The sequence below is a fragment of the Schistocerca cancellata genome, chromosome 9 (genome assembly GCF_023864275.1).
Source record: "Schistocerca cancellata isolate TAMUIC-IGC-003103 chromosome 9, iqSchCanc2.1, whole genome shotgun sequence".
NCBI classification, from domain to species: domain Eukaryota; kingdom Metazoa; phylum Arthropoda; class Insecta; order Orthoptera; family Acrididae; genus Schistocerca; species Schistocerca cancellata.
Window position 1 is genome coordinate 93,043,437 of NC_064634.1, and position 27,441 is coordinate 93,070,877.

Below are 27,441 nucleotides of genomic sequence, written 5' to 3' on the forward strand. Positions count from 1 at the left end.
CAGATACATACGTTAAACTTTCTAACACCCCTCTGTTTGCGTCGAGGGTTACAAACGGCTAAGCCTTTTGAAAGTATCAAAGGGGCATCTGCACGATACCGGATACTTTTTCACATGTAGGTGATACGCCGTTGTGTGAGACGGTGTATCCCAGGAAACGGAACTTTTCCTCCGTAAAAAACATTTACTGGATGTGGACAATCTTCTTCAGTAGCGCTACAACCCTTGGTGAGCCTTGGCTTCTTCTGTGATCTTTCTCCGAACTTCTGTTATTTGCTTCTCTTTTCCACCCCCAGACTCATTGGTGAGATCCAATATTACGTCGTCAATCCATCTTCTAGGTCTCCCATTTCGCCTAGATGAATGGATTTTCTTTGGCATTCTATCTTCTGCCATTCTTTCTACGCGTCCTAGCTATCTTATTCGCAGTGATTTCACAAATTTTACTATGTCCTTACCTTGTATTAGCTGTTGTAGTTCGGTAATGTAGCGTATCTTCAACCTCCTTCCTCCCTTATTGGACCATAGATTTTGCGTATTTTCCGCTCGAAGGTTCTTAGTGCATTTTTATCGTGTTCTGTCAACGTCCATACCTGTTACCCGCATGTCATTACTGGGCGGACTAGGGAGTTATATATTGGCAGTTTCGTTTTTCTTGTAACAAGCGTATTTCTGAAAAGTTGCGTATCTGCAAAGTAATCTGTTCCCTGCTCGTATTCGTTCCCTTATAGCCTTTCCGATACTGTTATTTGTTACTAGGTCTCCCAAGTAGTTAAAAGAGGACGCTCGTTTAGAAGCATTTCCCATTGATGTTTAGTTCTTTAGGGGTTCTTCTGGCCTCAGATTGTAACACTACCATATATTTTCTTTTATTTTCATTTATTACGAGGCCAATTTAAGACTTCTGTTTCCATTGCCCGGTATGTTTCTCAGAGTGTATTAATATTTCTTCCTACTACAGTAATGTCATAAGCGTATGCACATATTTTCATAAATATGGTGCCCCTTTTGTTGATTTTATTTACTAAACTACGCAGGGCTATATAGAATAGGGCAGTGGAGAGACTACTGCCTTGCTTCAGGCCCTTATTAAAATCAAAGCTTTCACTTTTTCCGCTAAGGACCTTCACTTTTGCTCTTGTCTCTGTCATTGTCATTCTGATTAGTCTTATTAGTTCTCCAGTACTCTGTATAGTTCTTGCCAGTTTATGCTGTCAAAGGCTTGTTTGAAGTCAGTGAATAGGAAATGCGTATCTGTATTTGATCAGTTGTTCCTCTGTCTGGTCGAAAGCCACACTGATATGCCCCTAGTATGTCTTTGCACACTTCTGTATCCTTTCGTTTAATATACTTGTGAAGATCTTATAAGCTGTGCTTACGAGTGTTTTACCTTTACGTTCTCTGTGGTCACCACACATTCTCCCTTAATCATTACTCTTTTTAACCATCTGTAATGGAGACGACCGATCACCGTAAGGACATACAAATTCTCCATTGATCATGTTTCCAAATTCTTCGTTGGCTGCACGCAGTTTATCCGTAGGCAGGCGTCTAGGCCGACTAACCACAACCTGTCCTTGAGTAGCCGCGTCACGATGCAGTGGCAACGCCTACCTGTTGCATCACACTGTCAGTGAGCGCTGGGGACTCCTATGGAAACAGCTCGCCGGGGTCGTTATTCGCCGCCTGCTCGGTCTTGCTAGTGGAGGTTAGGGAAGAGGGATGGGGCGCAGGGTAGGGGGGGGGCGGAGAAGGAACATGGGGAGGGGGGGGGAGAGGAGAGCAAAGGGGAGGCCTGGCACTGGTTCTGCTCCACCGAGCAAGCATCGGACCTCCAGGTGCGCCTGCTTCAAGTCGGCGTGCAGTAAACCTGTACCCGCGCCATCTCAAACCCTGCTTTCGAATCCGGAAGTCCCAAGCTTTTAAATTATTGCCTTTCGTTAGCTTCTTGTGTAATTTACACCTGTCTCATTGTTCCTTTCGTCTTAATTGCGGGTATCTAATCATGGCGGTAGCCGAAACGTAATACAGGATCTTTCATAATAGCGGTTTTATTCGTGCAGAAAATTCGTTTCCCTTATAGATAAACATTTCCGTATTTTAAAGCGACATCTCTGGCTCTAGTGCACACTTGAATCTTACACATCTACATTTATACTCCGCAGACCACCCAACGGTGTGGCAGAGGGCACGTTACGTGCCACTGTCATTACCTCCCTTTCCTGTTCCAGTCGCGTATGGTTCGCGGGAAGAACGACTGCCGGAAAGCCTCATTGCACGCTCGAATCTCTGTAATTTTACATTCGTGATCTCCTCGGGAGGTATAGGTAGGAGGAACCAATATATTCGATACATCATCCAGAAACGCACCCTCTCGAAACCTGGACAGCAAGGTACAGCGCGAAGCAGAGCGCCTCTCTTGCAGAGTGCCACTTGACTTTGCTAAACATATCCGTAACGCTATCATGCTTACCAAATAACCATGTGACGAAACGCGCCGCTCTTCTTTGGATCTTCTCTATCTCCTCTGTCAACCCGACCTGGTACGGATCCGACACTGATCAATACTCAAGTATAGGTCGAACGAGTGTTTTGTAAGCCACCTCCTTTGTTGATGGACTACATTTTCTAAGGACTCCCTCAATGAATCTCAACCTGGTACCCGCGTTACCAACAATTTTATATCATCATTCCACTTCGAAACGTTCCGTACGCATTCTTGCAGATATTTTACAGAAGGTTTTTTTTTGTTTTGGTTTTAGGGCACAAAACTGCTATGGTCATTAGCGCCCGGTCCGTGAATTAGGAAACAGTAAAAAACCAAAAATGGAAACCAGCAGCAATGGGAACGAAAGTCATAAAATTGGAGAAACTAAAAGCAGAAGGAAGGCTTAAAAATCCACTACAGAAAGGGGTTGGTTGTCCCCAAAAAAGCTTCAAATGACTGACGTCATTTCACTGGCACTAATAAACTCTAGAACACGATCGGCCGAGCGCGTGTCATCTGCTAAAATGGAAGAAATATCAGGCGACAGCTGTAGACGGGCGCGTAACGGAGTAAAATAGGGGCACTCAATTAAAAGCTGTCTTACCGTCCACAGCTGAGAGCAATGGGGACAGAGTGGGGGAGGATCACCGCTTAAAAGATGTCGATGGCTAAAAAAAACAGTGCCCTATCCGGAGTCTAGTTAAAATTACCTCCTCCGGACGACGCGTTCGGGAGGAAGAGGTCCAAGCACAGGGAAGAGCTTTCACGTCCCGCAATTTATTATGGGGAAGTGTCGTCCAATGTGCGTGCCATAAAAGAACACGACGACATAAAACGCTCCGTAGATCGGCGAAGGGAATCGATTGAATAGCTGGCCGAAGGAGAGAGACTGCAGCCTTGGCCGCTATATCGGCCGCCTCATTTCCACAGATACCAACGCGTCCCGGGAGCCAGAGGAACGCCACCGAGACGCCCCCCAGGTGGAGCAAGCGCAGACAGTCCTGAATCCGGTGGACCAGATGGTGGGCAGGGTAAAGAGCTTTGAGACTGAGGAGAGAGCTGAGAGAATCTGAACAGATAACATACTGTATCCGCTGATGGCGACGGATGTATTGGACAGCCTGGAGAACAGAGTAAAGCTCCGCAGTATAAACCGAACACTGGTCGGGAAGCCGAAAGTGATTTGGGTTTTTTTTTGTGGTTTTAGGGCGCACAACTTCAATGGTCATTAGCGCCCTGACTACTCTAAGAAGGCACCGCGAGGCACAAGTTGACAACAACAACTAAAAGGGAAAACACAATAAGACAGACTGACAGGCATAGGATTAAAAAACAACATCATCAAACGTCCTTAGCGAGGTTTGTCAAATTGATAAAACAAAGAACACGAGCAGCTGCTCGTGGGTCATCCGCTAAAATGGCGTCGAAAGTATTAGGCAGGTTAAGATCGAGGCGCAGTGTGTTAAGATCTGGACAGGACATTAAAATGTGTCTAACCGTCAGCAAGTGCCCACATGGGCAGAACGGCGCCGGCGCAGCCGTCAGCAGATGGCGATGGCTGAACCGGCAGTGTCCAATTCTTAACCGGGCTAATACGACCTCCTCCCGCCGAGATGGGCGTGAGGAGGACGTCCAAGCCACGGGAAGTGGTTTTAAGGCCCGAAGCTTGTTGTCGGTAAGTGCAGCCCAATCGGCATGCCACAGCGACACAATGCGCCGACAAATGACCCTGCTAAAATCGGACGAAGGGACACAACAAGAAACTGTCTGAGGCTGGACGACCGCAGCCTTGGCCGCGGCATCTGCAGCTTCGTTCCCAGGGATACCGACATGGCCAGGAACCCACATAAAGCTAACCGGAGTACCGACGTCCACCAGCTGCTGAAGAGAGCGTTGGATCCGGTGTACGAAAGGGTGAACCGGGTACAGATCACTGAGGCTCTGGATGGCGCTCAGGGAATCTGAGCAGATGACATAAGCAGAATATCGGTGGCGGCAGAGGTAAAGAACAGCCTGGTAGAGGGCAAAGAGCTCAGCTGTGAAGACCGAACAATGGCCATGGAGCCGGTATTTGAAACTTTGTGCCCCGACAATAAAGGAACACCCGACCCCGTCATTGGTCTTAGAGCTATCTGTATAAATGAAAGTCATGTTGTTGAACTTCGAACTAAGTTCCAAAAAACGGGAGTGGTAGACCGAACCGGGGGTGACCTCTTTTGGGAGCGAGCTGAGGTCAAGGTGAACGCGGACCTGAGCCTGGAGCCAAGGTGGCGTGTGGCTCTCGCCCACTCGAAAGGTTGCAGGGAGTGAAAAATTAAGGTGTTTAAGGAGTCGACGAAAGCGAACTCCAGGGGGTAGCAGGGCAGAGACATACAACCCGTATTGAAGGTCAAGAGAGTCGTCAAAAAAGGAACGATAAGACGGATGGTCGGGCATTGACAGTAGCCGACAGGCATACCGACAAAGCAGTATATCGTGCCGGTAGGTGAGTGGCAATTCGCCAGCGTCAGCATGAAGACTCTCTACGGGACTGGTATAAAATGCTCCTATCGCAAGTCGTAAACCCCGATGTTGTATGGAGTTGAGGCGGCGTAAGATGGATGGCCGTGCAGTGGAGTATACGAAGCTCCCATAATCCAGCTTGGAGCGGACGATCGACCGATATAGACGAAGTAGGACGGTTCGATCCGCTCCCCACGACATACCACTGAGAACACGGAGGACATTTAAAGAACGGGTACAACGGGCGGCCAAATATGACATGTGGAGACCAGCTAAGTTTCCTGTCAAAGGTAAGGCCTAAAAATTTGGTTGTCTCCACGATTGGGAGAGCAACGGGACCGAGTCGTAAGGACGGTGGGAGAAACTCTTTGTAGCGCCAGAAGTTAATACAGACCGTCTTCTCGGCAGAAAAACGGAAGCCATTGGCGACACTCCAGGAGTAAAGACGGTCAAGAGAAAGCTGAAGACAGCGCTCCAGGACACGTGTACACTGCGCGCTGCAATAGATGGTAAAATCGTCCACGAAAAGGGAGCCTGATACATCAGCTGGGAGGCAATCCATTATTGGATTGATCGCGATGGCGAAGAGAGCGACGCTCAAAACTGAGCCCTGTGGCACCCCATTCTCCTGGCGAAAGGTGTCGGACAGGACAGAACCCACACGTACCCTGAACTGTCGATCCATTAAAAAGGAACGAATAAAAAGAGGGAGGCGACCGCGAAGGCCCCATGTATGCATGGTGCGGAGAATGCCCGCCCTCCAACAGGTGTTGTAAGCCTTCTCCAAATCAAAGAACACAGCCGCGGTCGGGCGCTTCCGCAAGAAGTTATTCATAATGAAGGTCGACAAGGTAGCCAGATGGTCAACAGCAGAGCGGTGCCTACGAAATCCACATTGTACATTGGTAAGTAGACGTCGAGACTCGAGCAGCCAAACCAATCGAGAGTTAACCATTCGCTCCATCACTTTACAGACACAGCTGGTAAGCGAGATAGGTCGATAACTGGCAGGCAAGTGCTTGTCCTTCCCCGGCTTAGGAATCGGGACAACAATAGACTCGCGCCAGCATGCGGGAACATGTCCCTCAATCCAGATGCGATTGTATGTACGAAGAAGAAAACCTTTACCCGCAGGAGAAAGGTTCTTCAGCATCTGAATATGAATAGAATCAGGCCCTGGAGCGGAGGACCGTGATCGGCCAAGTGCGTTTTCGAGTTCCCGCATGGTGAATGGGGCATTATAACTTTCACAATTCGAGGAGCGGAAGTTAGGTGGCCTAGCCTCCTCTGCCTGTTTGCGGGGGAGGAAGGCAGGGTGGTAATGAGCGGAGCTCGAAACCTCTGCGAAAAAGCGGCCGAAGGCATTGGAGACAGCCTCAGGGGCCACAAGGACGTCATTCGCGACCTTCAAGCCAGAAACTGGTGAGTGGACCTTAGTGCCAGATAGCCGGCGCAGGCTACCCCAGACAACAGAAGGAGTAAAACTGTTGAAGGTGCTTGTGAAAGCAGCCCAGCTGGCTTTCTTGCTGTCTGATAATACGACGACACTGAGCACGTAATCGTTTATCTATAATATAAAAATGAATCGCAAAATGTGTTGGTAAGCGCATAACTCAACAACGCCTCGACCAATTTGGCCAAATCTTTTTTTAAAATGTTCGTTGAAGTTCAAGGATGGTTTTTACGGCGAGAAAAATTAGAATTATTGCTGGAAAAACCCTAAAAATAGCCCTTTTCTTTTTCCTATACAAATGATTTGTAACTAAAACGTAGTCAATTTGAGCTTTATTGCTATGGTATAAAGTTCATATTAAATTACAAGCACTCACTGTTGTCTAAGCAATGTAGGTGTGTTCCTAACGTCAAAGATCATATCTATCAAAACAATGTGCGTGTGTGCGTTGGAGCACAGAATACATAGTTGGAGAAGTTTAATGTCGCGTTCCGAAACTCGCGTTTCTTTTTCGGCACGCGAGATAAAATGCATCAGTTTCCACGTCATTACATCAGTCAAACAAAAATCGCGTTACCAACAGTGTTTTATTATTTTTATAATATCTAAATTACAATTCGTACGGCTTAAAAGGATTTGACTTCAAGTCATATAAAATTTAAAAAAAAAAATTGTCTGTGACCTAATCTACTGAGTTTGCTTTTGTCAACTGATACACGAAACAAATTCGTGTTTTGTGCAGAGTGTTTACTTAGTTAGTGTTTGTTTAGTTCGTGATTAGTGAAAAACTAATTTATATTTGATATGCCTCCTATAAGACGAAGCAATTTAGGTAGAAGAACCAGAAATGCTACAAACCAAGCTAATTACCGATCTAATCGTACGGCACAAGAACGTGACGACGGAAATGAACGTGAAAGAATTCGGATATCACAAACGCGTGAAGCGCGAGCGCGACATTCAACTAATAATCGCGCAAGTTTGAATCGAGCTGCTTTCAGTTACGATGTCCCTGTGGAACTCTTAATCGAAATTCACCGTGTATGATGGATGGTAAATGTTCAAAACGATATCCACGGACATTAATATCGGAAATACGGAATAGAATGGGAAATCCAAATATACAAATCAGTGAAGAAATTTACAATGAAGCATTGATTTCAATTGAGGACATGTGCTTGATAATGTCAAACAAACTATTAATTCAATTAGGCCTGACCGCGCCCAATCGTCCAATGCATGACGCTTTTAACCAAGAGTTGCATCGAGAAAAACTGTATGATCTCAACGCTTTGAAAGAATTAATTCAAACAAATCTTCCACTGTTAAATGAACAACAGAAGTATGTATTTGAAACTCTTATGAAAGTAACAAATGATGAAACTGGAGGGATTTACTTCTTAGATGCACCTGGTGGTACAGGAAAAACTTTTTTGATTTCATTAATATTAGCAACAATTCGCTCACAAAATAAAATTGCACTTGCACTCGCTTCGTCGGGAATCGCAGCAACTTTGCTTGAAGGTGGTCGAACAGCCCATTCAGCACTAAAATTGCCATTAAATATGCAAAGCAATGAAACTCCAACCTGCAACGTTTCGAAGAACTCTGCAATGGCAAAGGTTTTGCAGCAATGTAAATTGATTGTTTGGGATGAATGCACGATGGCACATAAAAAATCTTTGGAGGCTTTAGACAGAACCTTAAAAGATCTACGGAGCAATAATAACCGATTTGGTGGTGCAATGATTTTATTAGCAGGAGATTTTCGTCAAACATTGCCAGTGATTCCACGATCAACGCCAGCTGATGAACTCAATGCATGTCTAAAGTCCTCCAATTTGTGGAAACATGTCAAAGTACTTCATTTAAGCAAGAATATGCGTGTCGAGTTGCAAAATGACCAATCTGGAAACATATTCTCTGAACAACTCATTGACATTGGTAATGGCAAATTTCCTATAGACATGTTGACTGGCTGCATTAACTTTCCTCAAAGTTTTTGTCAGTTAACTCGATCAAAAGATGAACTTATTCAGAAGGTGTTTCCAGATGTTTCTCAAAATTACAGAAACCATGATTGGTTGAGCGAACGAGCTATACTGGCTGCAAAAAACATAGATGTAAATGAATTAAATTTCAAAATTCAAGAACAAATTACAGGCGAATTGAGGATATATAAATCAGTTGATTCGGCTACTAATCAAGATGATGTAGTCAACTATCCACCGGAATTTTTAAACTCGCTGGATTTGCCAGGATTGCCACCTCACAATCTTCAATTAAAGGTTGGATCGGTGGTTATAATGTTGCGAAATATCAACCAACCGCGTCTTTGCAACGGTACACGGTTAGCGATAAAAAAATTACTAAACAATGTGATAGAAGCAACTATACTCAAAGGAAAGTATAAAGGAGAAGATGTTCTCATACCGCGCATCCCAATGATTCCGACTGATGTGCCATTTGAGTTTAAACGACTACAGTTTCCAGTGCGGCTTGCTTTTGCTATGACTATAAACAAGTCCCAGGGGCAATCATTAAGTGTTTGTGGTATTAATCTAGAAAACCCATGTTTCTCACATGGTCAATTGTATGTTGCCTGTTCCCGTGTTGGAAAACCATCAGATTTGTTTATCTATGCGCCAGGTAATCAAACAAAAAACATCGTATACCACAAAGCACTACAATGATAATAATAATAATTATGATTCACATGATTAACAATAAAGCGATTACTTACTTTTAAATCCTTATATATGTTTTATTTAATTATTTTTTATTCACAACGCCCTATCACCAGGGTGACGATTCTGTTCAGGAGAATTTTTTTAAATACGTAGGCAAAAAAACTGCCATATTACAAATCATTTTGACAGGACGAAGTCTGTCGGGTCAGCTAGTAATTGATACAATTCGCCACTGTAGGGAGGCGTTTAAATGTGCGTAAAGCACGTCGACGAGCACGTAAAGCGTCTCTACATGCTGCGGTCCACCAGGGGACCGGTACGCGACGTGGAGAAGGAGGGTGAGGGATGGAATATTCAGCAGCAACGAGAATGACTTCCGTGAGGTGTGCGACCTGACGATCGCAGCTTGTGAAGGTTTGATCCGGAAAGGTCGCCCTGGAAGAGAAGAGCCCCCAGTCTGCCTTGGAGATGGTCCAACTAGAGGAGCACGGAGAGGGGGTATGCTGCAGGAGATGGATAACACACGGGAAGTGGTCGCTCGAATATGTATCAGAAAGTGCATACCACTCAAACCGGCGTGCAAGTTGGAGAGTACATATAGAGAGGTCTAAATGGGAATAGGTGTGAGATGTGTCCGAAAGAAAAGTAGGGGCGCCAGTATTGAGGCAGACAAGATTGAGCTGGTTGAAAAGGTCTGCTAACAAGGAGCCCCTCGGGCAGGATGCTGGAGAGCCCCAAAGGGGATGGTGGGCATTGAAGTCTCCAGTTAACAAAAATGGTGCAGATAGCTGAGCAATAAGTTGCATCATGTCTGCCCTGGTAATGGCAGATGACGATGGAGTGTAAACGGTACAAATGGAAAATGGAAAAGTGGGGAGAGTAATGCGGATGGCAACTGCCTGCAGGCCGGTGTGCAACGTGATGGGATCTTAGTAAATTTCATCCCGGACCAGCAACATAACCCCTCCATGAGCTGGGATACCTACCACAGGGGTAAGTCAAAACGCACAGAGGTGTAGTGTGCCAAGGCAATTTGATGGCATGGGCGTAGCTTCGTTTCCTGGAGGGCTACGACGAGCGGACGGTGCAAGCGGAGCAGCAACTTCAAGTCCTCTCGGTTGGAGCGAATGCTGCGAATATTCCAGTGAATAAGTGCCATCGTAAGAAAAGGAAGATGAAAGAAGGGGTCACCTCGAAGGCCGCTGAGGGCCTGGCTTCGAGCGAGCACTGCCGCCGCTATCAGTAGGCGGACAGTCATCGTCCATTGGGTCTATAGGTTCATCGGCCATCTCGGGAGGATGGCCGAGAGGGGGAGCTTCCTCCGCCGGTGAACGGCCAGATGTACGGCTACCAGCGGTGCGGCCAGGCGAAACGGATGACGGCCTGGGTCGGCAACCGCTGGGTGGCGCAGGAGAAGAAATGCGCCGTGGCGGAGAAGGAGAACTGTGCTTCCTATGCGCCTTTTTGGAAGGACGTTTGGTGGAAGTACCGGTCGAAGGCTGGGAGGTCGAGGTACGGAGGAAGTCTGCACGGGATGGTTCCTTCATGAAGGCCCGTGCATCTGACTTCGGGGTCATCGTCTTAGCAGAGGCTGAGAAAGGGGCTGGTGTCTGTGGGGTGATGGGAGGAAGAGGAGACGTCGACCGCGCGATCTTAGCACTGGCCGAACGGACGACCGTGGTGCTGAAGGTCAGATCGCATGTCTGGGTTGCTACCTCCCGGGTAGTCCGAGGAGAGGCGAGGACAGTACTGTATTTCCCCGCTGGGAGCAGCGTGGGCTTCCCACTAGCCAATAGCTTGCGAGCAGCCGAGGTGGACACTTTCTCTTTGACCCGAATTTCTTGGATACAGCGTTCTTCCTTATAGACAGGACAGTCGCGGGAGGATGCGGCATAGTCACCCTGACAGTTCACACAACGAGGAGACAGAGGTGGACAGTCACCCTCATGGGCATCCCTGCCACAAGTGACACATTTAGCCGCATTGGAACAAGACTGTCGAGTGTGATTGAAACGCTGACACTGGTAGCAGCGCGTAGGTGTCGGGACATAGGGGCGAACAGAAATAACCTCGTAGCCCGCCTTGATGCGCGATGGCAGCTTAACACTATCGAAGGTCAAGAAAAGTGTCCGGGTCGGTACAAGGTCATTGTTGACCTTTTTCATGACCCTATGGACAGCCGTCACGCCCTGCTCAGCGAGGAAAGATTGAAGCTCCTTGTCAGTCAATCCGTCGAGGGAGCTAGTATAGACTACACCACGAGACGAATTCAAAGTTCGGTGGGCCTCCACCCGCACAGGGAACGTGTACAGGAGGGTGGCCCGAAGCAGTTTTTGTGCCTGAAAGGCACTCTCAGTTTCTAGTAATAAGGTGCCGTTACGCAACCTGGTACAAGATTTGACAGATCCGGCTATGGCATCTACGCCCTTCTGAATAACGAAAGGGTTGACAGAGGAAAAATCCTTTCCGTCCTCAGATCGAGAAACTACGAGGAACTGTGGGGCAGGCGGTAGTACTTTTGTCACTGTTGGCTGGTCACGTTTCCGTTTTTGGGTCGAAGTCGATAGAGATGGAGTAGAATCCATTGCGGAGGAATCCCCCATGATTGCCAGCGTCTCCGATGGCGCGCTCCTTCCTTGTGGGGACCCTCTCAGAGGGCACTCCCGCCTTAGGTGAATGTTTACACCTCAGGTCACACCTCCCGAGAAACAGACGGAGGGACCAATCGGCATGGTCAGAAGGTATCAGCTCAGGCAATCACCCCTCCCCGGGCCTGGCCTTTACCAGGGGGTACGCGCGTGCCTTACATTTCTACCCAGGGCGGGGACTTACGCGTTACCCCGTCACCGGCTACGCGTGCGAACGCGTGGGTCGGCCTTCAGGCACGCACAGGGAGGAAGGAAGAAGAGGAAAAAGAAGAGAGAGAGGGAGAAAGAGGACAGACTGTCTCAAACGCCGAGGCGGAGACCAGAGAAGGCAAGGAGAAGAAGGCAATGAGAAAGCAAGGAGAAGAAGGCAATGAGAAGGCAAGGAGAAAACGGCGATGAGAAGGCAAGGAGAAGTCAAGGGAAAGAGTAAGGAAGACAGTGAGGTGGAGAAGAGCAAAGAAAGGAACCAACAAAAGGAAGGAAGAAACGAGAAGTGAAAAACCAAAAAGACCACGATTATAGGTCGTGGAACCGTCCGTCTCCGGACGCAGGCGCTAACTACCCCCGTGAAGGGGATGGACTCCTTTTAGTCGCCTCTTACGACAGGCAGGAATACCTCGGGCCTATTCTAATCCCCGGACCCGCAGGGGGGTGATTTTGGGTGTCGCCAACAACATAGGCACTCCCTACACCTAACCATGTTTTCGAGCCATCGGTGTAAATAAATGTGGCTTCCTTCATTTGTGCACAGAGCAGAAAATGCCTGACGATAAACAAGTGAAGGGGTACCATCCTTGGGAAATCGACAAAGGTCACGGAGCAGGCAGGCCCGGGGACGGAGCCAAGGCGGTGCTGTACCCCAAGGTGGTTTTAGGAAAGCGGAAGGAAAGAGAATGGAGCAGTTGACGGAAGCGGACTCCCGGTGGTAGTAGGTAGGAGGGGCGGCCTGCATACCCTACATCAAAGGAGGCGTCGAAACAAACGTCATGGGCCGGATTAGCAGGCATGGAAGACAGATGGCTAGCATAACGACTCAGAAGGACCGCTCGCCGATTGGACAGCGGAGGTTTAGCAGTCTCAGCATAAAGGCTTTCCACAGGTCTGGTGTAAAAAGCTCCAGACACTAAACGTAATCCATGGTGGTGGATAGAGTCGAGACGCCGAAGAATAGACTGCCAAGCAGAGAAGTAGACTATGATTCCATAGTCCATTTTCGAGTGCACGAACGCGCGATAGAGGCGGAGAAGGACCACTCAGTCCGCTCCCCAGGAGGTACCATTCAGAACACTGGGGGTGTTGAGGGATCGCAGACATCGAGCCGAAAGATAGGAAACGTGGGAGGACCAGCACAGCTTTCTGTCAAACATAAGACCCAAGAATTTAGCGACGTCCGAAAACGGAAAATTGACAGGTCCTAGATGTAAGGAAGGAGGAAGGAACTCCATACGATGCCAAAAATTAACACAAACGGTCTGACTGGGAGGAAAGCGGATGCCGATTTCGATGCTCCAAGAGTGGAGGCGATCGAGACATCCTTAAAGACGTCGTTCAAGAAGGCTGGTCCGTTGAGAGCTGTAGTAGATCGCAAAATCGTCCACAAAGAGGGAGCCCGAGACATCAGGAAGGAGACAATCCATAATTGGATTGATGGCAATTGCAAACAGTACACCACTCAGCACAGAGCCCTGGGGTACCCCGTTTTCTTGGGAGATAGTACGGGAGAGAGTAGTGTTCACCTGCACCCTAAATGTGCGCTCGGGTACGCACGTGTCCTACCTGTCTACCCAGGGCGGGGAATTACGCGTTACCCCGTCACCAGCTACGCATTGGAATGTGTGGGTCAGCTTTCAGACACACACAGGGAGGAAAAAAGAGAAAGGGAAAACAAAGAAAGGGAAAGGAAAGGAGAGTTCTCAAATGCCGCAGCAGAGGAAAGGGTTGGCAAAGGAAGGGGGGCAAAGGAGGAAAGGGGGTGGGGTGGGCAAAGGAGGAAAGGGGGTGGGGTGGGCAAACGAGGAAAGGGGGTGGGGTGGGCAAACGAGGAAAGGGGGTGGGGTGGGCAAACGAGGAAAGGGGGTGGGGTGGGCAAACGAGGAAAGGGGGTGGGGTGGGCAAACGAGGAAAGGGGGTGGGGTGGGCAAACGAGGAAAGGGGGTGGGGTGGGCAAACGAGGAAAGGGGGTGGGGTGGGCAAAGGAGGAAAGGGGGGTGGGGTGGGCAAAGGAGGAAAGGGGGTGGGGTGGGCAAAGGAGGAAAGGGGGTGGGGTGGGCAAAGGAGGAAAGGGGGTGGGGTGGGCAAAGGAGGAAAGGGGGTGGGGTGGGCAAAGGAGGAAAGGGGGTGGGGTGGGCAAAGGAGGAAAGGGGGTGGGGTGGGCAAAGGAGGAAAGGGGGTGGGGTGGGCAAAGGAGGAAAGGGGGTGGGGTGGGCAAAGGAGGAAAGGGGGTGGGGTGGGCAAAGGAGGAAAGGGGGTGGGGTGGGCAAAGGAGGAAAGGGGGTGGGGTGGGCAAAGGAGGAAAGGGGGTGGGGTGGGCAAAGGAGGAAAGGGGGTGGGGTGGGCAAAGGAGGAAAGGGGGTGGGGTGGGCAAAGGAGGAAAGGGGGTGGGGTGGGCAAAGGAGGAAAGGGGGTGGGGTGGGCAAAGGAGGAAAGGGGGTGGGGTGGGCAAAGGAGGAAAGGGGGTGGGGTGGGCAAAGGAGGAAAGGGGGTGGGGTGGGCAAAGGAGGAAAGGGGGTGGGGTGGGCAAAGGAGGAAAGGGGGTGGGGTGGGCAAAGGAGGAAAGGGGGTGGGGTGGGCAAAGGAGGAAAGGGGGTGGGGTGGGCAAAGGAGGAAAGGGGGTGGGGTGGGCAAAGGAGGAAAGGGGGTGGGGTGGGCAAAGGAGGAAAGGGGGTGGGGTGGGCAAAGGAGGAAAGGGGGTGGGGTGGGCAAAGGAGGAAAGGGGGTGGGGTGGGCAAAGGAGGAAAGGGGGTGGGGTGGGCAAAGGAGGAAAGGGGGTGGGGTGGGCAAAGGAGGAAAGGGGGTGGGGTGGGCAAAGGAGGAAAGGGGGTGGGGTGGGCAAAGGAGGAAAGGGGGTGGGGTGGGCAAAGGAGGAAAGGGGGTGGGGTGGGCAAAGGAGGAAAGGGGGTGGGGTGGGCAAAGGAGGAAAGGGGGTGGGGTGGGCAAAGGAGGAAAGGGGGTGGGGTGGGCAAAGGAGGAAAGGGGGTGGGGTGGGCAAAGGAGGAAAGGGGGTGGGGTGGGCAAAGGAGGAAAGGGGGTGGGGTGGGCAAAGGAGGAAAGGGGGTGGGGTGGGCAAAGGAGGAAAGGGGGTGGGGTGGGCAAAGGAGGAAAGGGGGTGGGGTGGGCAAAGGAGGAAAGGGGGTGGGGTGGGCAAAGGAGGAAAGGGGGTGGGGTGGGCAAAGGAGGAAAGGGGGTGGGGTGGGCAAAGGAGGAAAGGGGGTGGGGTGGGCAAAGGAGGAAAGGGGGTGGGGTGGGCAAAGGAGGAAAGGGGGTGGGGTGGGCAAAGGAGGAAAGGGGGTGGGGTGGGCAAAGGAGGAAAGGGGGTGGGGTGGGCAAAGGAGGAAAGGGGGTGGGGTGGGCAAAGGAGGAAAGGGGGTGGGGTGGGCAAAGGAGGAAAGGGGGTGGGGTGGGCAAAGGAGGAAAGGGGGTGGGGTGGGCAAAGGAGGAAAGGGGGTGGGGTGGGCAAAGGAGGAAAGGGGGTGGGGTGGGCAAAGGAGGAAAGGGGGTGGGGTGGGCAAAGGAGGAAAGGGGGTGGGGTGGGCAAAGGAGGAAAGGGGGTGGGGTGGGCAAAGGAGGAAAGGGGGTGGGGTGGGCAAAGGAGGAAAGGGGGTGGGGTGGGCAAAGGAGGAAAGGGGGTGGGGTGGGCAAAGGAGGAAAGGGGGTGGGGTGGGCAAAGGAGGAAAGGGGGTGGGGTGGGCAAAGGAGGAAAGGGGGTGGGGTGGGCAAAGGAGGAAAGGGGGTGGGGTGGGCAAAGGAGGAAAGGGGGTGGGGTGGGCAAAGGAGGAAAGGGGGTGGGGTGGGCAAAGGAGGAAAGGGGGTGGGGTGGGCAAAGGAGGAAAGGGGGTGGGGTGGGCAAAGGAGGAAAGGGGGTGGGGTGGGCAAAGGAGGAAAGGGGGTGGGGTGGGCAAAGGAGGAAAGGGGGTGGGGTGGGCAAACGAGGAAAGGGGGTGGGGTGGGCAAACGAGGAAAGGGGGTGGGGTGGGCAAACGAGGAAAGGGGGTGGGGTGGGCAAACGAGGAAAGGGGGTGGGGTGGGCAAAGGAGGAAAGGGGGTGGGGTGGGCAAAGGAGGAAAGGGGGTGGGGTGGGCAAAGGAGGAAAGGGGGTGGGGTGGGCAAAGGAGGAAAGGGGGTGGGGTGGGCAAAGGAGGAAAGGGGGTGGGGTGGGCAAAGGAGGAAAGGGGGTGGGGTGGGCAAAGGAGGAAAGGGGGTGGGGTGGGCAAAGGAGGAAAGGGGGTGGGGTGGGCAAAGGAGGAAAGGGGGTGGGGTGGGCAAAGGAGGAAAGGGGGTGGGGTGGGCAAAGGAGGAAAGGGGGTGGGGTGGGCAAAGGAGGAAAGGGGGTGGGGTGGGCAAAGGAGGAAAGGGGGTGGGGTGGGCAAAGGAGGAAAGGGGGTGGGGTGGGCAAAGGAGGAAAGGGGGTGGGGTGGGCAAAGGAGGAAAGGGGGTGGGGTGGGCAAAGGAGGAAAGGGGGTGGGGTGGGCAAAGGAGGAAAGGGGGTGGGGTGGGCAAAGGAGGAAAGGGGGTGGGGTGGGCAAAGGAGGAAAGGGGGTGGGGTGGGCAAAGGAGGAAAGGGGGTGGGGTGGGCAAAGGAGGAAAGGGGGTGGGCAAAGGAGGAAAGGGGGTGGGCAAAGGAGGAAAGGGGGTGGGCAAAGGAGGAAAGGGGGTGGGCAAAGGAGGAAAGGGGGTGGGCAAAGGAGGAAAGGGGGTGGGCAAAGGAGGAAAGGGGGTGGGCAAAGGAGGAAAGGGGGTGGGCAAAGGAGGAAAGGGGGTGGGCAAAGGAGGAAAGGGGGTGGGCAAAGGAAAGGGGGTGGGCAAAGGAAAGGGGGTGGGCAAAGGAAAGGGGGTGGGCAAAGGAAAGGGGGTGGGCAAAGGAAAGGGGGTGGGCAAAGGAAAGGGGGTGGGCAAAGGAAAGGGGGTGGGCAAAGGAAAGGGGGTGGGCAAAGGAAAGGGGGTGGGCAAAGGAAAGGGGGTGGGCAAAGGAAAGGGGGTGGGCAAAGGAAAGGGGGTGGGCAAAGGAAAGGGGGTGGGCAAAGGAAAGGGGGTGGGCAAAGGAAAGGGGGTGGGCAAAGGAAAGGGGGTGGGCAAAGGAAAGGGGGTGGGCAAAGGAAAGGGGGTGGGCAAAGGAAAGGGGGTGGGCAAAGGAAAGGGGGTGGGCAAAGGAAAGGGGGTGGGCAAAGGAAAGGGGGTGGGCAAAGGAAAGGGGGTGGGCAAAGGAAAGGGGGTGGGCAAAGGAAAGGGGGTGGGCAAAGGAAAGGGGGTGGGCAAAGGAAAGGGGGTGGGCAAAGGAAAGGGGGTGGGCAAAGGAAAGGGGGTGGGCAAAGGAAAGGGGGTGGGCAAAGGAAAGGGGGTGGGCAAAGGAAAGGGGGTGGGCAAAGGAAAGGGGGTGGGCAAAGGAAAGGGGGTGGGCAAAGGAAAGGGGGTGGGCAAAGGAAAGGGGGTGGGCAAAGGAAAGGGGGTGGGCAAAGGAAAGGGGGTGGGCAAAGACTTGCAAGCAGAGAAAGCGAAGAAAGTGTTACACTCTCTAGCGTCCGTCTCCGGACGTAGGCACAAAACATACTCCCAGAGGGGGAGAAATGGAAGTAAAGAGGCGGAGGTGAGGTGGGGGGCGAAGATGGGGATGGGGAAAGATGCGGAAAAGGAAGGTATGCAGCCCAGAAAGGAAGGAGAGCCATATTTGCTCGGGGTCCCGTGTTTGCTACGCACGTATCCACAAAAGAGTTGTGGACCCCCTGGGGGCGCCTGCATGATGCTGCTGCTCTGTGATTGGCTGCTGTGTTCTGCGGTACGGCGCAAAAACGTTAAACTTTAGTTGCTATTATTAATTAAACCTGTCATACAAATTACTTCATTTTTTAAAGAAACGTCTCTCAACAGCCAGCTATCAGTCATTTCAAAATTATTAAAATCAAAGTATTACTAAAACAAAAGACTGATGATATTACTGCCGCTGCACTTCGGTGGCGCTCGGGTCACGCCTTGCTGGCTTGGCGCGCGAAGTGTCTCGGGCAGTCCGTCTCTCCAGTTCGGACCGTTCGAGTAGAGACACATGTTTGTGGCAGGATGTATTTCATGTTATTTAAGCCAGATATAATGACTGTGGAAAGATGTGTTCAATACGATGTGATCAAGAATAGTTTCGTGTCTATCAATAAAAACTCGAGTGGCATCCCAAATGAGTTATAGTTTATTCGTAGCAGCAGTTCCTTGCTAAGTTAATTTCAGACTCAAGAAAAAGAATCCACGACCTGCGTGCTGTTTTCTGCGCTGGAGACATCATCATCATCATGAAGATAGCAGGTTAGCGAAGTATACAAGAACTTAAGTGTTCCACACATGGCAGTGGAAACAACTAGGCACTCCACGTGTACAAATGTGCTCAGTGACGTCATCTGCAGTAATGCAGAGGAGGTAAAGAAGGATGAAAGTATTAACACTACGTCACATTTCATTTTTTCTTGCCGTAGCAGACCTGAGGAGCCGCCATACTGAACTGAGTTGAACTCCCTTATCATAGACTGCGTGGTATGAATGTATGTTGTTTCGAAGCAACATCAAACTGGGGGTCTATCGAAAAACTCTTCATTGTAGCTACTATTTCATTACAGTGAAGTAAAGTGTGACCATATACCGGTAGGTGAAAACTTCCTGTATTTGCTGCTTTTAGTGTTAAAGCTTGTGTGCTATAGAAGTACACCATTTCAGGCCTACGGCACAATGTCAGAAAATCTTTTTGATACCATTAACAATAGTTGAATGTCTTTAATATCAATAGCAGTTTCAGATCGTCTTTAGATAGTCTTTACAAAATATAATGAAGACAAGCAGGCGTGTTAAAGCCGTAATTCAGCTGTTAGCTCGTAAGCTGTGAACCAAACTGTACCCATTTCGTGTCCATCCACCAAACCTTTTTTCACTTTTGTTTTCTAGAAGTTTTTTGATCTTATTTATTTAGTTGACTTCATTCCATAGACTGGTTTGATGCAGCTCTCCATGCTAATGTATCCTGTGGAAACATCTCCGAATGACTACTGCAACCTACATCCTTCTGAATCCGCTTAGTCTCTTCATCTGTCTCCTACGATTTTTACCCTCCACGCTGCCCTCCACTACTAAATTGCTGATCTATTGATGCCTCAGAACGTGTCCTACCAACGGATCCCTCCTATTCAAGTTTTGTCACAAATTCCTCTTATCCCCAATTTGATTCAGTACCTCAGTAGTTACGTGATCTACCCACCCAATCTTCAGCATTCTTCTGTGGCACCAAATTTCAAAAGTTTCTACTCTCTTCTTGTCTAAACTATTTATCGTCCATGTTTCACTTCCGTATATGGCTACACTCCATACAGGTACTTTCAGAAAAGACTTCCTGACAAGTCTATACTTCATGTCAACGAATTTCTCATTTTCAGAAACGCTTCTCTTGCCATTGCCAGTCTACATTTTATATCCTCTCTAGGTCGACCATCAGTTATTTTGATCCCTAAATAGCAAAACTCGTTTACTACTTCACTGTCATTTCCTGATCTAATTCCTTCAGCGCCACCTTATTTAGTAAAAATACTTTTTCTCTAATGTCAGTCGTATTTACGACAAATAATACACTTCCTTCAAATTTTTGTTGCAGAAGACAACGAATGGAGTGTATCCCTGCCGCTGCAAATCTTAACGTGACTGCCAATCTACGTCACAAAGCCAGCAAGTTACACACGGAGTATGTGCTACTGTGAAACTTTCTGTAAAATGTATGTAACTGAGTTTTCGACTGACTCATGTCTGTATCTTGGCGTTACGTATCTCAGTGATGGAGTGCAGCTTCGAACAAATCATCCCTTCCAATCGAATGTAACTACGAAATGACTATCTTGAAACTTGTGTTATTAAGTACGTTATTTCAGCCTTGGTAGTCAACGCAACATCGAGATTACTTATGATGTGCAGGCGCAAACTGACACACTATACCTTAATTACATTCAATTTACGACGAAAAATTGAATGAAAATGAATTTAATTAAAGAGTAACTTCTTCTAGTACGCATCACAGAGCGTTTTACAGTTTGATGTGAAGTTCCTCTATCAGCGTTCAATGTTCAAGCCATGGACGAGTCTCCAATGTCTTAGCGATTATCAAACAACTACGGAGAAAAACGCGAACCGAGTTAAAGCAGATGTTTCACGCGTGTCTAGTTTCGTACAGAAACTGCATGCTTTGCTGACAACGGCCTCTGAGCTGAAATCACGTTAACCGGGTCAACCCGATTACGGGGCTATCTCATGACGTCCGATGTCGCATCGGCGTCCACTTTAGCTACCATGCGCCGTGTGAAGACGGCCATGGGAAGGTACATCGACCTATTGATTAATGAATGGCTGGAGTTTCAAATCCCACCGCTGCGGCTTACTCCTAATCCCAGATCATGTTGTTACTTACCAACATAATGGCGGATTTCTTGATTTGGCCGAAGTGTAGATAAGGGTCAGCGCCAATCAAGCCGCTGTGTGTCTAATGCTCATAGGTTGGTAACTAGACAGCTGCGCGTAGCCTGTGGGGTGACAGTTTCGCCTAACCAGTGCAAGTCGAGAGAAGAAACGCTGTATTTCTACGAGCAGCAATGAAATCTGCCATCTCGTTTTTCACTTATATTTGACCGCTTCTACCGAGTACGGGCGATTTTCGAGAAGGTAATTAGGGTAGGCTCTACTTTGTCCGAATATGTACCGGATTTTGTGTCTATACTGGCGAGAGAACGTGACAATATTCCTTCGTCTCTTTCTTCCCAGTGTGTACACCTGCTGTTCACTTACCAGTTCGTTATCAGCAGTTGACACTTATTGTCGTTTCAGTCATACCTCTACGAGCGTTGGCAACATCGCCACAAGAAGCACGCACGCCACTGCCCCCAATGTAGACGTTTACCCGTAATTAACGAGAGTCGGTGACGTACTCCGTGGTCTTTTCGTTAGCATCATGCGGTAAGTGTACACGCAACACAACTTGCGAAAGATGAAAACGCTATCTGAAATCTGTTCCTACTGTCTTGTTTGCATCTAAGAGCGTAACAGATTGTGCTGGCCCGATCAAGTCTGTTTTCGGATCGTTTTTACAGACATTGGTTCTGTAAATTAGCTATCCTTATTTCGTCAGCAAGACTGAGGTTATCAGTACATTCGTAATATTTTTACTGAAGAGAGCACGATTTTCTTTAGATCTAAGTGAACCTTTGAGGGGAAGGAAAGTAACATTGTTCAAGAACTTTTGGAAGAGACCTATGTCCGTAAGTCGAGGCTGAATTAGAAGACTGATGAAGCATGTATTTAAAAATCAAGAAAAAATGTTAAAAGATCTTATACAAGCCAGTTAAAGCGTGCGAAACTTTTCTTGGGCTCAGATGACATGGGTTGTTTGGTTTTGTTTCTCAGCGCAAAGACAACTGAGGTCTTACGCGCGTATGTCATTAAATTAGAACACTAATTGAAGAAAGTTAAAATCGACTTATGTTAAGACCAATCGACGTAAGCAAAGAGCTAAAAAAAGACTTTCTCTTGGAGAATATCCGCAGAATATGCCGTAGCGATAGCGAAGGTTCCGATCCAAAGATTAAATGTCCTTCGTCATACTACTATTGAAAGTAAAACGCGGTCGACAGACCGCGTGTCGTTCGCTAAAACGACCGGTAACTCAGACGGCCAACACACACTAGAACGAACGCCGTTAAAAAAGAGCATGAGGTCAGGAAATGGCGAACTGTCAAAGCCAATGAGTACGAAGTGGTGGGTGACCATCACTTAAGTGGCGATGGCTAAGAAAACATTGGCCAATGCGCAAACTAGCTAAATTGATCTCGCGGCAAGAGGGCTGGGAAAGATTTGATTCCTCCCAACTTGTTCCCGCGAAGGGAACACCAGTGGCGACGCCAAAGTTACACCGCCTGCCGACAGACGGCAACACGGAGATAATCTGAAGGAATGTAAGAGCTGGCAGGCCAAGGTAGGAGGACTGCAGCCTTGGCAGCAGTGTCAGCAGCCTCATACCCCGTCAGACCGGCGTGACCAGCAGGGACCCTCAGGAACGTCAGTGGCTCCCTCAACAGTGAGCAAGTAGAAGCTTGCTTGGACGCGTTGGGTAAGGGATGGGCTGTGTAAAGCGAACAGAGGCTCTTAAGGGCACTTAACATAGGTTGAAGTACGAGAAGATATTAGGTCGAACATTTTATACTAGAATGTTTTGTATATCTGAAGTGGCTAGAAAATTTCCCAGTAAGTGGGGGTATATTCTTAATCCCATGCGTAGGTTACAGAATATTTTATCATCCGTCAACGATTGCGTACGAGAGCCTTTACCTCCGAAAGCGCGAGTGGGTATAGCAATATAGAAATAAGATTACTATGTCATTTGTAGGATTGCTCCCAGACAGTTCGCTAGAATGTAGTATATGTTCAACAATAATTTAGCTCTTTAGCATTTAAACGAACTTAACTTCCCGGTCAGTCCAGTACTTTTTCTTCTCGGCACAAAAATCACTTCGTGCACAACAGCCAATATTGAAAGCCATTAAGAACCTGTCAACTCATTCACGATTCAAATGCAGCCAAAAACAGATTGTGGAACCTTATACCTGGCAAGCAGAAAAGTATATCCAAAACCTATATGTGAGTGGATTCGTGACCAGACGAAAAGCGGAAATGGAAATTTTATCCCCTCACTCCCATTACTAAAATTAAAATTCCTTGATGTTTCAGGTGTTCTGCAATTCGATTTAGCAACTGTTCATCGGGTATCTGACCAACCCATTTAATCTTCAGCAGTTTTCTATAGCAACAGCATACAAAAGGTTGGTTTTTGTGCTGAACTATTTATCATTCGTCTTCCAGCCTTGTGAAAGAAATTGCAAAGAACAACTTAAGAGAATACTTCATAATTTGTGCGGTTTGCTAAATTCGTATTTTCCTGGAACTCTTTCATTCGGACAGCCAGTCTGCCGTCTCCTCCATTAGGGTCACGACAATTATGCTGTCTCGGGTGCAAAGCTCTTGTACTTTGAGTGTCATTTCCTCATCCACTTCCCGCAGGACCGCCTTTTTCAATCACATTACCTTCGGATTAGTTCTATTTATGTTAATCTTATAGCCTCTTTCGAGGCAACTCATTCCGTTCAACTGCACTCCCAAGTGTCGGGAAGTCGTTTCTGAAAGTATTTGTATGGAGCGTAGCCATGTATGGAAGTGAAACATGGACGATAAATAGTTTAGACAAGAAGAGAATAGAAGGTTTCAAAATGTGGTGCTAGAGAAGAATGCTGGAGATTAGATGGGCAGATCACATAACTAATGAGGACGTATTGAATAGAATTGGGGAGGAGTGTGGCACAACTTGACTAGAAGAAGGGATCGGTTGGTAGGACATGTTCCGAGGCATCAAGGGGTCACCAATTTAGTATTGGAGGGCAGCGTGGAGGATAAAAACCGTAGAGGGAGACCAAGAGATGAATACACTAAGCAGATTCAGAAGGATGTAGGTTGCAGTAGGTACTGGGAGAAAGCATGCACAGGAATGAGTAGCATGGAGAGGTGCATCAAATCAGTCTCTGGACTGAAGATAACAACAACAACAACAACAACAACAACATCAGGAAACATTTGCCTGTGGTCGCATGTGAAATTTTAACATTGCATGGGTATTTCCGAGTCATAAGAGCGAAGTATCTTCACACTTGATTGTAATAATTCGATTTTCAAAGAAGACAGCTGCGAGCAGGTGCGAATATAGAGCCGTGAATTTAACGAGTCTGCTTTCGGAAGTATGGAGAATTAGAAGCAGACTTCGAGGATAGGTTCCGGGATAATTTAAGAACTCTCAAGGCAATACTGACCCTACGAGTTATAAGATAGGCAAACATACATTTACAGCTTTTGTAGATTTAGAGAAAGCTAACAATACTGGGTGGAATCTTTCCAGTTATGAACATAACAGGACACAATACAGCAACGAAAGCCGTCCGGAGTGGCGTGCCGTTAGAGACGCCATGTCACTATTTGCGCCGCCCCTCCCGCCGGAGGTTCGAGTCGTCCTTCGGGCATGGGTGTGTATGTTGTTAGCATAAGTTAGTTTAAGTAGTGTGTAAGTCAAGGGACCGATGCGAAAGGTTATTTACAACTTGGGAGGTGTAAGTCGTACAGGCAGTAATGCTTCCCGTTTTCCCCACATTCCTGCAGAGCTATTAGTCGACCACAATATTATCGCACCCGGGAGCGAGGGCACTTCGATCGGCTGGTGTGTGTACCTGAGTACTTTAAGCCTATATGGGTGCTCTGCCGTTCTAACGACCAGACAACATGGTCGGCAAGCTAATCTACCTTTCACAGCGTATCAGACAGTCGGAAAAATTTGTAGGACTCTTTACTGTAACTTCAGCGCCTCTTTCCAATAACGGCCACGGGGTCCTGGTGCAGTAATATCGTGGTTGAGTAGCAAGTGTCAATGAAGTTAGAAATCTAGTTGTGGGTTGAGGACTTCAGAACAGATAATGATTCAGAATTGGTTTGAACGCAGCTAAGATTAGGACATTCTTAACTAGACAAACTTTAATGACGCGGATGATAATTGGAATGCGATGTAGAAAATTTACTCCATTCTCGCTCTCAATGAGCCCCTCTACTGTGAACAGACCACTTAAGGAACTAATACACGTCATCCTTGGAATAAAGGAGAAACAGTATTTCTTAAAAATCTAAGATCCCTAAAACACAATTATGTACGTGAGTGTCTCCACAAATAATTCTGAAGCAGGATTTAACGTTCTGAAGTTTTTTTACTGTATTTATACATTGCCACCTTTATGCATATACTGTTATTTTACCCAAGTAAGTTCCGAATTCAGCCGTCGAGTATTTTGAAGAGTCGCGCGCGCGCGTGTGTGTGTGTGTGTGTGTGTGTGTGTGTGTGTGTGTGTGTGTGTGTGTGTGTGTGTGTTGGGGGGAGGGGGGGGGGCGGATCTTCTACACGCTATGCTCTTTATCTGTTGGATTAGATGTATTCTGCGTTCCTTAAGATCCATAGTGAATTTCCAGAATGCAGAACGCGTCAGAAAACAATAGCACAAATTTCAGTATATCTATTGTGGCGACGAACTGCAACTGTGACTGACTTCAATTGACGATTTATCTGGCAATAAATATGCAACCAGTCATGGTTGAATAAATCGTAAAAAGCGATTGGTTGCATATTTATTACCAGATAAATCACCGAGAAACCAAATATTGAGAAAAGACATGCTAATGTACGTCCCGCCTGGATATGGAATAAGTAAAAAACATCTGGAACTTATTTCCCATTTTAAAAGCTAAAAATATCACAAAATACGTAAATGTTCAATACATTGATGTGCATAATTCTTACGATATTTTATCCGTGTATCGTCAGAAAACTTCTTATAAAACACTTATTCACTTTAGGATAAAGAGGAATTTTCGATAAGATTGATCGGCTTTGATCAGTGACGTTCTAAACATGCGACAAACGCCGTGAACATTGCTACTATAACGTGATGTCAAAGGCTATTTTTCAAATGCATTAAGCTGCAGATCAGTCTCGCCACAACCAGTTTGTTTTTAGCTTCACATTCGTTGGCTTCGCCATCTAAGAACAAAACGATGTATGTACTACAAGGTGACGTCACCTGTCAAAGCCGGCAACTCGTATCGGGTATTCCCTCTACCCAAACTTCCCATTACCACATTGCGCGGAGCTGACTTTATAAAATACTCCCTTAACTTCCTATTATTGGGAACATTTACGTATCAGTCGCTCGTGCTAAGAAATTCGTTATTGGTGTACGAGTTGGTCACCAACAAATCCTTTAGGTTCACCTTAAAGTGAAATCTACCTAAACATTTTATGGCTCCTGGAAAATCACTGAAAATGCGTGTATTATTTTTATTTCTGGCATTGATTCCACGGACTGACTGTGGGGTTGACAAAAAAAAAGAAAAAAAGCTTTAATGATTTGATTTTGTTTAGTTTTTGGATTTCTTTTTGAATAACCAGAGGTTCAGTTTATTTAACTTCATATTCTAATTTGTTTATTTTTATGGTTTTGATTTTAATAGCTATGCTTTATTGTTCTTTTGATAGATTGATTCTTCTTTCTCTTTATATTATGAGGCTAGACTGGTGCCTACTTTGCTTTTAATTTTAGGTTGTGGTTACCAACCTGAACGTTTTCAGGCTGATGTTTACTCTATTTTTTATACTGTGTGTGCTAGATTGCCTTTGTTGTTGGTTTTGTTTAAGGTTTATGATTTCGCTAATGCTTTATATTTTCCTTTGTTGTTTGATTTGGTTATTTCTTATAACTTTTGCTTTATTTAGTTAGAATACCAAAGTTTTTAGTTCACCTTTGACTCCCTAAGCTTCTTGTAGAGGCCCCTGTTTCTCGTAGAATAATTCTTATAGATGCGTTATTGAAGTTCGGTGGCTACGGTATTTTTCGTGTGATAAAGGTTATTTCTCATTTGAGTTTGAAGTTTAATTATTTTCGATTACCTTTACGTTTGTCTGGTGGATGTTGGTTGATTTGTGGGAGAGGACCAAACAGCTAGGTCATCCGTCCCATCGGATTTCAAAGGAACCAGCCTGCCATTTGCCTTAAGCAGTTTAGTAACTTGGGTAAATTCACGGAATACCTAAATCTGGATGGCTGGACACGGGTTTCAACCGTCGTCCTCCCGAATTAGAGTCCAGTTTGCTAAACACTGTGCCACCTCGATCGGTCCCGTAAAGAGCAAGTGTGTTGGTAATCAGTAGTTAGTGGACCTACTCCTGAGCCAAATACGTGTTTCGGTTGGTATTTCCGATTCAGAGTTTTACAGCACGCGAAACGCAGCACGGCTCACCTGGACTCTGTCGACCCTCCTGGCGAGCCCCACGACGTTGACGCCGCGTCTGAGCAGCGCCTGAGTTATGGCGGCTCCGATGCCGGCACTGGCGCCCGTGACCAGAGCGACGCGGCCCTGATAGCGATCCATTGCTTCTGCTCAGTTGCCAGCTGCGAGCGCGACTGGCACGCTGCGCTGGTGAAGCTGTAGCGCAGCGAGAGGCGGCCTCAGTGACGTCACTCTGGCGAGCGCCACGCCTTCTGGCGGCCGGCACAGTGCACAGTAGACGAGGGCCGGGCTCCACGCACAGCAGCCGAACGCGCAACAGGTGCAGCGGTGGCGCTGGATCTCTACAGCCTTGTATACGTCTATAGTCCGATCCACGGAGGATGGCGGTTCGCGCATGCCGAGGCACGGACGCGGACTGCATTGTTGACGATTCCAAGCGACAGTTGCGGCACGCGCATACACGTGCTTCCCGCTTTAAGAAAGCGCATATCCTGCAATTTATGCATGCTTATGCAGAATTTGTCACTTACCATCACAATCAGCGATGACAATGCGCAACAAATGGAATCG

The 27,441-nt window shown here is 48.3% G+C and overlaps 1 protein-coding gene across 1 annotated transcript in view; it reads right to left on the reverse strand.

Moving 5' to 3' along the window:
- The window catches only part of LOC126100771 (dehydrogenase/reductase SDR family member 11-like), a 97,836-nt gene extending 70,796 nt beyond the window's left edge, over window positions 1-27,040 (reverse strand). Inside the window, exon 1 of the mRNA XM_049911390.1 lies at window positions 26,881-27,040. Within this exon, the coding sequence (XP_049767347.1) occupies window positions 26,881-27,012 (132 nt within the window). The 5' untranslated portion in view covers window positions 27,013-27,040. The remainder of the gene's footprint in view (window positions 1-26,880) is intronic.
- Window positions 27,041-27,441: the final 401 nt, after the last annotated feature.